The sequence below is a fragment of the Bacillus rossius genome, chromosome 15 (genome assembly GCF_032445375.1).
Source record: "Bacillus rossius redtenbacheri isolate Brsri chromosome 15, Brsri_v3, whole genome shotgun sequence".
In the NCBI taxonomy this organism is placed as follows: Eukaryota; Metazoa; Arthropoda; class Insecta; order Phasmatodea; family Bacillidae; genus Bacillus; species Bacillus rossius.
This window is the reverse complement of record NC_086342.1, coordinates 9,251,241-9,264,113: the sequence shown is the minus strand read 5'-3', so window position 1 is coordinate 9,264,113 and position 12,873 is coordinate 9,251,241. Positions and strand designations below refer to the sequence as shown.

Sequence of the window (12,873 nt, the reverse complement as noted above, 5' to 3'; positions counted from 1 at the left end):
TTAGTGCAAATGTCCAATATGTGCACCTTTGGCTATAAGGCACACATCCAACCTATAAAGTCCAGTTCTTCCCGCACATTATGGTTAACACACACGTCCGGAGTAATGGAGGCAATAGCCTCTTCGATTTTGAGTCTCAACTCTGGCAAATCATTAGGAAACGGGGTATCGTAGACTCGATCTTTTATAACGCCCCAAACGAATGGCGTTGTGTCAAGGTGAACGTGGAGGCCAGCGAAAAATAGCTCTGTCGTCTCGACCATTACGACCAATCCAACTGTCAGGTTACTTAAACAACTAAACTTCATACTAAACGCACGGTTAACTCAAATTACAGATTCACTCTTAGCATATTGCATCAGAACAAAAAAACGCTTTACGCTCAGGAAGTCTCCACTTTGCGTAAGTGTCGCTGCGAGTGAGAAAACAACAGAGCTGTACCTTGCGCATGCGCTTATCTAAAACGGTTTGAGTTACTCTTTAATTGTGATCTTGAACCAACACACTAAAACGCTTACAGTTGATACTATTAAAATTTATAATTAAGACATTATTGTATGGATATCATGTATTTAATTGCGCTAACAAATAAGTTTGTTGGCATAACCGAATACGGTGAGTAAAAAAAAAATTGTGAGCGAATCTTTCAGTACTCGCCAGAAATGTGTAAGCATCTAACGAACTAATGAATGTGTTCTCGTGTTGCAAATACACTTATAATACGGAACTCAGACACGAATTTAAAGTGGACTTATGTAAAATAATGCCGAGCGTGATAAATAGGCCTACATACGCAAATTGTGAGCAGCTACGTCGACTATCGAATCATTCGATTTGCAGAGTTTACGGTTAAAATACCTATTGAAACGGTTCCGTTCAAAATAAAAATAGACTTGGAAAATATAAAACCCCGGCTTTTGGCGTGATTTTAATCACGATTTTTTTTTATTGAAATACCTACTGCATTCATCAGATAATACTATAAAGTTCCCCTTTGGCTTCATGAACTTTAGTTCGCACCATCCGCCACAGATAGCAGCACCGTGGTTACATATTTCCGTTTCATGCAACTTAACGTTCCATTCACAAAATTACTCCAACAAAATGCCGTGTGCTGAGAGTTAAGGCGTGACAATTCAAAAATGGATTCGTTACACCTAACCGAATATGCAGTTGAGTTGACAAACTACTCCAAACTAACGTGTTTTAATCAACATAATATAGTTGTTGCGGCATTTACAAACAAATATTTCAATGGGGCAAACAATGCTTTCTCTCGGTGCATCGGTCGTGTTCCTGCAGTTCCTTTGTTTGCCACGTGACAGCGCTCGGGTCATCCCATTTCTTGCGGTAGAATGCACGCACTTGATCATAGTCAAATAGGGAATAATTTACCACTCGCAATATACCTACCTGCTGGCGACCGTACCCTCGAAATACCTAATCCACTGCTCAGGATACATGAACATACCTTATTTTCACCATCACTGATACGCTCTTTGAAAGATTCTTGGAACAGGGAAGATTGATTTGAAATCATTATTGTGGACACAGTTATATAACTAGCAATGACGTATGTCTGAAAACAATTATTTTAACCATTAATGATATTTCACACTTTGAACTTTACATACTTTGACGGAAAAACTTCGACTGTAGGTTCATCATGACAAAAAAAGTGGAAAGCATATATAGGCCTACCACTTACGGTGCGGTGCTTTCCAAGGCTTTTACAGTCGTGCAACAGCTGTTCCTCGCTAGAAATTTGAGTATTTATCCACAAACAAAACTCATCCATTTACTCGAAAATTGAAATCTCGCTTGGATTTTCAGTCGCGAACGGTAAATTCCTGTAATGCCCACAAAAAAAAAACAGTTTAAGTGAACAGTTTCGTTACTCGGCTGTGTCGATGAGGCGTGAGGCATCATACACGGGTATGGTAGTCGTGGAGATACTTGACTATGCTCGGGCTGGAGTCCTCTGGGCAGAAGCGTTTCGAAGTTGGACCATCTTCACAGCGACCAACGAAAGTTACCGTTCATTTGGGAAAAAAATGTTCAACGCTCGCTAAAATCCTCTAATCCTTTGAGGGCGGACAAACGTTCAACACACAGAAAAAAGTAAAATGTTATGCACTTTGACAAAATATTCCTTGGGAAACCAATTACCAAAGAAAAAGATTGTAATACTACAAGAAAGATCTTTGTACTTACAACACATGTACGAAATACGTTTTTCGAGATAATACGGAATACAACTTTAAAAAACAATTTGGCACATAATTTCATATTTTAATTTATGTTTCATTCAAGCATAATTTTTTAAACCATTTGTTTTACCTTGCTTATTGATAAGTATGCGCAGTTGATATTTGAAAGCTATTCAGGGAACGGTTTGCAGATAGCTTTAACTAATGGCAGTACTGGGAAAACACAAAAGCATAAATGGTCGGGTAAGATTCCGTACCCAATATTACTTGGAGCACTATTTTGTAGTGATACAGTTGTTATCATGTAAATGTATAAATTTACAATATCGGTAATTAATTCTGCATGAATATTTATGTTCCATTTACAAAAAAAAACAGTGTAGTCGGATCATTACAACAAAATAACCGAGTGTTCCACCTACGGGGAAAAAAAAAAAAAAAAAAAAACACGTGAACGAGTCTTTCAGTAATTGCCAGAGATGTGTAACATCTAACCTCGGTAATAGGCAAATTCATGTGTTCTCATGTTGCAAATGCACTTATAATACAAAATTTAGACACGAATTTAAAGGTATAATTCTTTAAAATAAGGGCTAGAGTGATAAGTTATACGCAAATTGTGTTTCCAACTAAATTTATGTACGCGGAATCACACGTAGTTTCCGCTCCCGCCGCTATAATTCGCTACCGGAGCATCTGCGGCGACAATCAAATCATTCCGTTTGCAGACCGCAATTTTAAACTATGTAATGAAATGTATCCGATAAGAGCGAAAAAGGCTTGAAAGAATAATAATAATAATAAAACCCGGCTTTGGAACTGATTTTCGACAAGGAATTTTATTACTACGAAGTTTCGCTTTTGGCTTTGTGAATTTTGGTTCGCGCCGTCCACAACAGTTGGCACCACCGTGGTTACACACTTCCGTTACATGCGACTTTCGTTCCGTTCACGATATTCCTCCTGGTGAGCGCCGTGTGCCGAGAGCTAAGATGTTACACATTAAAACAAATAAAAACCATCATCAAGACAGGTTTCATAGTCATACTGCAGTAAAAGGTAAAGTCAGGTACAAGCTACTCGCGACTTCTTGCGAACTAGTGGTTTTACTAACAAGAATAATGAGGAAAATGCACACTCACGTTCCTTGCAGTTGCTGTAGACCCAGACGATGCCGCACGCGTCCTAGAGCTGGCAAACCCAACACACAGCTGGGCTGGGCGAAGCTTGCAACAAATACACTATAAGAGACTAATACAGGACGGCTCCATCAAGATTTTTATTTTATTTTGTGAAAACCTGGCGTTGTTTGCACGTCAGTCCGATAGACGTTACCAACATTATGACAACGAAAATTTTGAAAAAAAAAAATTGTTTTTAATCATTATACAGTCTTCGAGATGGGGGCCGAGAGAAGAAGAAGAAAAAAATTCCGTTTCTTCAAAATTCTTAAGAGGTTAATCATGTTGACACCATATAATTTGACGTGTGTTTCAACAAATTTACCTATTCTTGTGGTCACACCTCTTGCCGCTAGGTTGTTTTTTTCACGCCCTCAAATGCTTTGTTAGTATAGAGCTGTCCTGTTATTAGTCCCAAATGTATTTGCTTGAAACGAACACACGTCACGCATCACCGAGGCAGAAGAAACCGTCCGTCCAACTTCACGTCTGCACGCGTCGTCAACTGACCGATCACCGAGTCAACAGACCACGCGCGCCCGCTTCGACTCGCCCTAGCGGCCACTCGTCACACCACGCGGCTTGAAGCGGCGTTGCCAGTTCTCCTCGGCGATCCCTTCCAGACCAACTGCTCGCACACTTGCTCCGTGCATTCTCGAGAGAGCTGCATCACGCACTCTTTAAGAAAAGCGGTCGAAAGAAAAGGCCATTCAGGAAAAAAAAAAAGTCTGCGCGTGGAGTTCACGCTCGACAGAAATGAAACTTCTTGCTTTTCAGGTAGTTATAGATAGAGATAAATTATTTTAAATTCCGATCAAACTATCCACATAAAAAATTAACGATTATTATAAACTCGATTGCACAAATCAATTAACTCTTTACCACACGGATAAATAAATTGTATATTTTTTAAATAAAAATTAAAAGAAATATGGCAGCGTTAATCGTCAGCCGTTACGAAAACTAAGGAGTAGAAAAAACAGAAGCAGCGTTACGAGAATTACGTTTCATTGTAGGTATAACAATCCCTACATACACTATGTTTGTTTTAAACAGAACAGAAATATTCATGCAAAATTAGATATTTGCACAATTTTACATTTACTCGAAAACAATCGTGACATTACAAAACACGTGATACCGCGTTCGGATTCTCACCTGGAAATTTCGTGTCGTCCCATAGCGCCTTTAGTAATCGAAAGTTATTCGAAAACCGTTTTATGGACAGCTTTCCAGGATTAACAGCGCACATTAAAAAGCACAGTGGTTTTCTATATTTAAAATTGTGCTTGGATGAAACATCAATTAAAATATAAAATTACGGGCCAATTTTCGTAAGAAATACCCAGTGTCATTACGTATGCAAAATTTGTTGGCAAACTATAGTTTACAAAGGAATTTTTTGTGAAAGTACAGAAATATAGGTATCTATAACATATTATATGGTTGTATATATACATACACACACACACACAAGGGCTTCACCAGAGGGGGTGGGGGACAGTTTCCCCCCCTAGAGATTCAAAAAAGTGTAGCCAAATGCAAAAAAAATACATACTTTTCCCACAACTTGCCCCCCCCCCCCCCCTAGGCCATCGGCTGGCGACGCCCTTGTACACACACATAGGTATATATATTTCCGTGAAGCCAAATAACTAAATGAACAGACAGTGTCTGACGCCCGTCCTCGTTGCAGGAGTTCATCTGGAGCGCCAAGCTGAGCGACGTGGAGCGCATGGGAGTCGCCGCAGTCCCTCAGCCCAGCGCCCTGCCCCTCGCCCTGACGCCCACCTGGGAGGTGCTGCAGGTACACGCGACCCCGGCCCCTTCCTCCCCACGACTTCCCCCCACCACCCGTCACGAACCAACAACCAAGGGACGACAGAATTGTATCCCCTTGGAAAGGGCACCTTTCAGACTTATGGTGGCGGTAGTTGTAGCTGGGTAGGAACTGGAAAGGTACGTACCCTTTCCGATTTCTTAAAATGTTTCGGTTTCAATGCAAATATGCACTGGAAAGGTATCCCCTCGGAAAGGGTACCTTTCCAGTTTCTACCCAGCTACACTACAGCCACCATAAGTCTGAAAGGTACCCTTTCCAAGGGGATACAATTCAGCCCCCCCACAACCAAGACCCGGAGGGGGGACGCACCACAACGCCGAAATACCACAACGCCGAACGTACAATAACTCCGAATGCCAAACTGACTACAACGCCGACAGCTAGAAAACTGCTGTGTACCACAACGCCGAATTACCACAACGCCGAAATATACATCAACGCCGAAAAAATGTCATTGCAGGACTGCCACAAAGGTTAGGTTAGGTAAGGTTAGCACACAAATTCATTCAGTTGTTTTTTCATTTTGCTCCTGTGCCCCCCCCCCCCCCCCCCTCTCCACGCAGCAACATTTTTCGGCCTTGTGGTACACAGCAGTTTTATAGCTGTCGGCGTTGCGGTCAATTTGGAATTCGGCGTTATGGTATTCGGCGTTATTGTACGTTCGGCGTTGTGGTAGGTATTTCGGCGTTGTGGTAACGACCCATCTGGAGGTGATTTGTTATTGCAACCATCGCCGTCAGAAGCGCTATCTGTAAGCTTTAAAGTTAACCTGAGAAACAGCTAGAGGGTCGACAGCGCTACCTACCGAGTATTCTATACACTACTTCGAGAGCAATGCCGCTGTACCTACTCTTTCCGTGGAGTGTATATAAGAAGGAAATATGGCAGAATTCCGCCTCGTCCTTTTGAACATATGGCAAGTTTTCCGTTATGGTTTCTTTTCCGCCTTTTTTTCGAAGAGGTCAGGCGGAATACTGACATTATGGCAGTGTTCCAGTATGGTAGTCTTCCGCGCGCCCCACATAACTAGGGCAGGTACAGCAATGCGAGCAAGTATTGCCTTGCCACCAACCAGTGTGTTCATTGACGGACTCTTCATTTGGCCGGCCACAATAATAATAACCGCCGCTTTGCTCTTGTCCACGCCCTGGAAACTGAAGGTGCCTAAGGTACATTGCCTCACGACATTGCCTCAAAGAAACACATGAGCGTCAGGGCAAGGCAGACTGTGGTAGAACCTTACCACATCAGCACTCTCAACACAACGTCTGACCTCGGTGGAAGAACGAATCCACGTGCTCTCACGCACTGCAAATGCGATGCTCGAGACGCGAAACTCAACGTGGAATTAATTCTTTGAAACAAAAATTCCGAGCGTGATCAAAGATATTTTACGCAGATTGCGTTTTTTCAAACTGCAATCCTTGACGCGAAACCACGCGTAGTTTCCGCACCCGCCGGTAGAATTCGTTTCCGGAGCAGCTACGTCGACTGTGGAACCAACTTATAAATGAAACGGCTCTGATAAAAGCGAAAAAGACTTGGGGGAAATAAAAATTACTAAACCCCGGCTTTAGACATGAAGTTCGATAAGAAATTTTATTAAAATACTGCCTATCTTGTTAAAATTCATCAAACCGTTAATAAAGTTTCCCTTTGTCTTTGTGAGCTTTGGTTCGCGCCAGCCTCCACTAGATGGAAGCACCGTGGTTACACATTTCCCGTCTCCACGCGACTTGTTCAATTCACGAGATTACCTGCTCCTGCCAAATGCCGTATTCCGAGAGCTAAGATGTTACATATTAAAATATCGATTAATCGCCCTCCACATGTTGATCTCGACATATCGAACCTTATGATTTTTTTTTAAATTCATTGTAAGTTGGATAGTACGCGAAAAATACGTTTCTAAATACTGGTCTTTGACTATATACACGTATGTATCTTTCAATGAGATACAGTTCAGTTCATTTGCCTTCCAACACTTTTTTTGTGTTCTAAAGGCCCTGTCATAATATCGAATATTTGACTCCAATATGTTTGAATCTGGATTTGGAATAGTATTAGATGAGAATGGCTTTCAATCTTTTCAATCAAATATATTTGGACATATAAACTCAAACGTGTTTTAAATCATGTCACACTATCAAGGTTTATTTGTTGGCTATCCCAAACTTTTCAATCTTAATCTCAGTTTTGAAATTCAACCAGTTTTGGATCGTATTTTTGAACTTGTTCCTATTATATTTATGCATTTTAATTTTTTTTAATATGTATAAATTTAAAACAGAGTAATATTCGTTACATAAATAAATAAATGATCAGTGATTTTTTTTTAAGTTTAGAAACATAATTTCATTTTTTATATATAAATTGAGTTCGCATACGACAATCACAAAAACCATTATTTGAGTTATCTACCTTTTACAGCCTCTTTAATAGCTTACATTCTCTTCGCCATTTCAAAGAATCGTTGCGTCGGAAACGGATGTCGTTACCGCTTCCGCTAGGCGCGATTTTTGATTGGCCGACAGCATCCAACAGATTTAAGAACCCTTCCTACATGCCAGAATATTGGACAGAAAAACTCAAGTCATCCAACTTGTCAGAAATTGTGACTTTTTTTTCGGGTGACGTCAACATCATCTGAAACAAGGGTAGGCCTATATTGTAATGTGTTGGACGCGGAAAAATTTGACGGTGTGAAAGGACCTTAAGGGGCCCGCCTACCTGGACACACATACGGTGTGCAGAGCTTCAGGAAAAACAACGCGATTTCAAAACTACTCAACATATCCGAGTGGGGCCTGTTTACGAATAGCATTTAAGAGTTCGCTGAGGGCCGAAAAGTACTTTTAATTTCGGATTAAGTTTTTGAACTGTATTTTTAGAAGCGTTAAAATGCCTAAAACGCGTGTTTTCAGAGTAATTTTTAGGCATAAAACAATTAGTACAGATTCGTGAAAGCACTTAAGGGACTTGCATTACACCTTTATCTTCATTTCTCGGCCATATAATGTTACGGTCACCGCTCAAATTTCACAGTTATCCTGTGACGACGAGACGAATGCGCGCCTGTTCAGAGCCTTGCGCTTAGAGGCTATACCGCGCTGGAAGCACCAGCGAGCGTCGCGCTTATCATCCCGCCTCACTAACACACATACACCCCTGACGAGGCGGGCCCCTTAACACTACGATATTCAAGCCAGTAAATTATCTGTAGTAAAAATTGCTATGCCAGTTTATCAACAACCCCCCCTCCAAATTCAATGGTTTAAGACCCTGGGTGACAGGCGGGCCGGTGGTCGCGATGCGCCGCGTCACTCCGTCGACGCCAGACGCCGCTATTGGTCGCGGCCTGTGGCGAGGGTGGGGGGTGGCGCCAATAGCGGTCGGGCGCCGGCACCCCCCCAGCGCGCGCGCGGCCGAGAAGTCAAGGCGACGGGCGGACCGCGGACCAATGGGAGGCGTCGCCCGGCGCGAAGTCAACTGCTGGTTGGCCGGCGGAGGGGTGTGGGTGGTGGTATTGCCTCCCCCCCTTCCCCCGCCACGAAGGGGAAGGGAGAGACACCCAGCCACGAGGGAAGCGAGATTGTCTCGACCAGGAGCCGTTTCATTTACACTGGTTTAATATTCGCCCTGCCAATAAAAAACTATTCAAGAATCGACCGCGAATTCTAGCGGCGGGTGCGGAAACTACGTGTGATTTCGCGTCAAATAAAGTAGTTGAAAGTTCAAGCTTAGAATTATTGTTAAGCATTCTGCGTTTAATTTCGTGTGCGAGTCTCGTGTTATAAATGTACCGAGGTTAGAAGTCACACATTACTGGCTCGCATATATATATATATATATATATATATATATATATATATATATATATATTTAGTAGCATTAAGTTGGTATCGTGCATTTTAAACACATGCAATGATACCATGCCCCCCGGGAAATTGTTTTTGGTGACAGGATGAGTCAAACATAAGTCTCAATACAATTGGTGAAAGCGGTGATTAACGTTTATTTTATTTGAATGGGTACCACATGTTAGCCTGCGAAACGCGCATTAAGCTGGGTTTACGATTGAAGATTAAGAATTATGAACTAAGAATTAGTCGTGTAGGTACTTAACATATGAATCTTTATGTTTACTATTGGAATGGTTTATGATTGTCGTGTAGGAATTTTAAAGGGTTGTGTGCGAACCACATGATGTCTTAAGACTCAAATAGATGGTTATATTTTATCTTTTTCCTTAAGAATTAAGGGAAAAGCCAATCGTAGTACAGTAGATTGTGTTGTTGGCGCGAAATAATGTTTCTTTGGGAAACTAGGTTATGTAATAGCACGAAATGAGTAGGAAACAGAAATAGGCTACTAGAAATTATAAAATACCAAAAAGAACATTGCACGAAATATTTATTTTGTTTTATGATTTCGTAAATCCAATATTCTGATATTTTTTTTCGCAGTTTTTGCTATTATACGAGTAAGTACTTATATTAATATGTAGGTATTTACAATTCATGACTAAGTATATTTTCTTACTCTAAAGTCATTTATTGGTAGATCAGATTGGATAATATTATCACTACATGACCTAGTATTCATATTTATGTTAAAGTTAAACATCCTCGATTCTGAATTGTGTGTGGATTCTAGGTTACGAGCTGGAATGTTGTAATTTTAATTTCAATCGTAGCCATGTTTTTTTTACAAAGGTAAAAAAATATTACACTAAACAAATTATTAATCAACGATTATAAACAGAAATCCATTTCAGAATGCAGACGATACCTACGAATACAAAAAAATTCAACTTAAATAACGTGGCTTCTTCTTCGCCTGTCTTTAATTGGCTGGAATTAACGACCACTAATTCAATCATAAACTGGATAATTACTTAACGATGTGCTCGTCGGTGTAGCCTACAGTTAGGTTTATAATTCCTAAGTTTTTCAATAGTAAACCCACCTTTACTCTGCTCTGGCCATTTCACATTTACACACACACACACACGTCGGTGGATCGCCAGCACCTGTGCTGACATACCTTCACCTGTCTTGCGTTCTTGGTCTTCAGATCTGCTTGCATCGGCGACTTCACCACTGCAAATATGGAAAGCAGAAACGAAAGCCAAAACGCAAGAAGTTGAAAGTTGGCGGATGCTTGCGTTGTTCATAAACAAGTATTTATTTTTTGAAAAATTCTTTGTTGAAGTTATTGTTTCTTTCGTTCTCGCGGCGTAAGTTTTATGAAACAGGCCCTGAAGGATCTGCCAACTGACGCAATCACAACACATTTCGATTAATAACATATACTAAGTATTGGAGTGCGCCTGTCAAGAGACAACGTATCTGGAAAATTCTATTGACAAGTGTGCAGATTGTTCCGACCTATACGGCCGGCATTCTCAAGTTCCCCTCCCACATAATGCGCCCTAATAGGGTAGGGTGGGAGTAACATTCCAGTTCGTTTATACATTCCAGAGCTTATTTAAAACAGAACTGTTAGGGATCGCTCCCTGTTGTTTGATCGGGAAAGTATTAGAGCTTCGGCAATGACCAGCGGCTGGGGCCACCATCCCAGCATATTCGCCGCCTCAGCCCCTGTACCTCACTCAGCGAACTCTTAAATGCTTTTCGTAAACAGGCCCCACGCTGATATCTCGAGTATTGTTGAAATCTCGTTGTTTTTCCCTGAAGCTCTGCGCACCGCGTGTGTGCCCGGGTAGGCAGGGGCCTTAAGCGGCGCATCTTTCCGATCGGCCAGATCTTCCCTGGGAACGAACCGGGGGGGGGGGGGGGGGGGGGGGGAACCAGCCACCGCGACTCACCCTGTGCTCCTATCTCTCGGCTCGCGAGCGATGGCGGGTGCAGACTTGTGTGTTTTCTGCGCAGGAGACGACGGCGCGGCTTCTGTTCATGGCCGTGCGCTGGGTCCGCTGCCTGGCGCCGTTCCAGACCCTCTCCAAGAGAGACCAGGTACGGCCCTGCCCCCCGGACGGGAAGCTCTACGATTCACTCGTCCTTCTGGACATGCCCGAATACTCACGTTGGCAAGCCTTCTCTTCACGGACGAGAGAGCCAAACCCGAAGTTCCCCGAAGTTCATGCTCGCTTTTCTTTTCCGTACCACAACCAGGGGCGTAGCCGGGGGGGGGGGGGGGGGTGTTAGGGGTTCACCAAATCTTTAATTAATTTCTTATTAATCACTCAAACAAATTTCATATTAAAATTAATAAAAAATTTTACCATTACAATATTTAAATTTAAGTACCGAAAACTGCTAAAATAGCACTATTTTACACCTTAAAATCCAAATTTTCCCGGGGAGGACCCACCCACCCCCCGCTTTAATACGGGAAGGGGGGGGGGCATGCTTCTTAACACCCCCCCATACACAAATCCTGGCTACGCCACTGACCACAACAGGTGTATTTATCTGGGGGAAACCGTTTACATGATTTCACAGTATCTTTAATGTAGGTAGGCCTATCCTAAGCAAATCAACCGTCCACAATGTTTTAAAGTTTTTATAATGTAGCTAACGTAACCTAATTGACCATTAGTTATCATGAGTTGTATATTTATTTACAATGAACAAAAAAAAAAACCGAAGATGCACGATCGGGAGTTTGGCTCTCTCGTCTATTGAAAGAAGGCTTGCCAACGTGAGTATTCGGGTATGTCCAGAAGGACGAGTGAATCGTAGGCTTCCCGCCCTCAGGCACCTTCACACACAGTGACACCAAGGCCGGATTTACAACTGAGAAAAAAAAATGGGGTGTGGCTGTGTCATGGACACGGCTGTGTGTTGCACGCGAATACGTGATCTTTGACGCGTATAGGCCGACATTATATATTTTTGATATCTTCTTTCTTTATTTTAACACTATATATAATACATATTCACTCTAACTATTTTACACTAATGTTTTGTGTGTGCAATCGATAGATTTTGACGAGAGCTGACGATTGAAACCCGAACGAACGTCGTAGCTTCTCCGAGACAAAAGTTGTACTAAATAGCAAAAATACCTCAAAATGGCGGCGCTTCCCCCTTCCACCGCGCGCGATGCGTCACAGTCCTCACTTAGCGTTACGAATTCTTTGATCCTTTAGCTATCCAGTTGAGTAATTAATTTTTAAATGGAGATGATAGATATGTAGCTGCAACGCCAAAATGTATCCCCCGATTTGTTATCATTCGTTTTTTTTTTTAAATTGCCTTCCACTATGAAAGCAATTTTATAAGTATTCGTGTCACTAACCAGTAACAGAAGGCCGTGCGCACGATATTTGACCGCCATGTTTTCGAACCTACTGATTCACGGGAAGCCTTCTTTTCACAGACGAGAGCCAAATGGTACCAGATGCGATTCAGTCCATCTGGACAAAATAAACGAAAAAGGTTAGCAGTGCGCATGCGCGTAATTTTTTGGCTACAGAACTGCAACAGATAGGACACCAAAATCCGTTGCCTAAAAATAAGGGACTGGCCATGTCCTATCGTGCGCTAGGAATATAGTTAGGGTACAGGTGTAGCATGTTCAAAACCTGAACCCTTATTTTTGAGTCTTGGAATACTGGGCTGAATATCGAATGGGCTGACACAGTGGCGGATCCAGAGGATTTCAGATACTC

The 12,873-nt window shown here is 42.0% G+C and overlaps 1 protein-coding gene across 1 annotated transcript in view; it reads left to right on the top strand.

The window, feature by feature from the left end:
- LOC134539631 (protein dissatisfaction-like) overlaps positions 1 to 12,873 on the top strand; it is a 29,910-nt gene that overhangs the window by 13,075 nt on the left and 3,962 nt on the right. The window contains exons 5-6 of the mRNA XM_063381816.1: positions 5,088 to 5,198; positions 11,129 to 11,212. Coding sequence (XP_063237886.1) covers positions 5,088 to 5,198; positions 11,129 to 11,212 — 195 coding nt within the window. The remainder of the gene's footprint in view (positions 1 to 5,087; positions 5,199 to 11,128; positions 11,213 to 12,873) is intronic.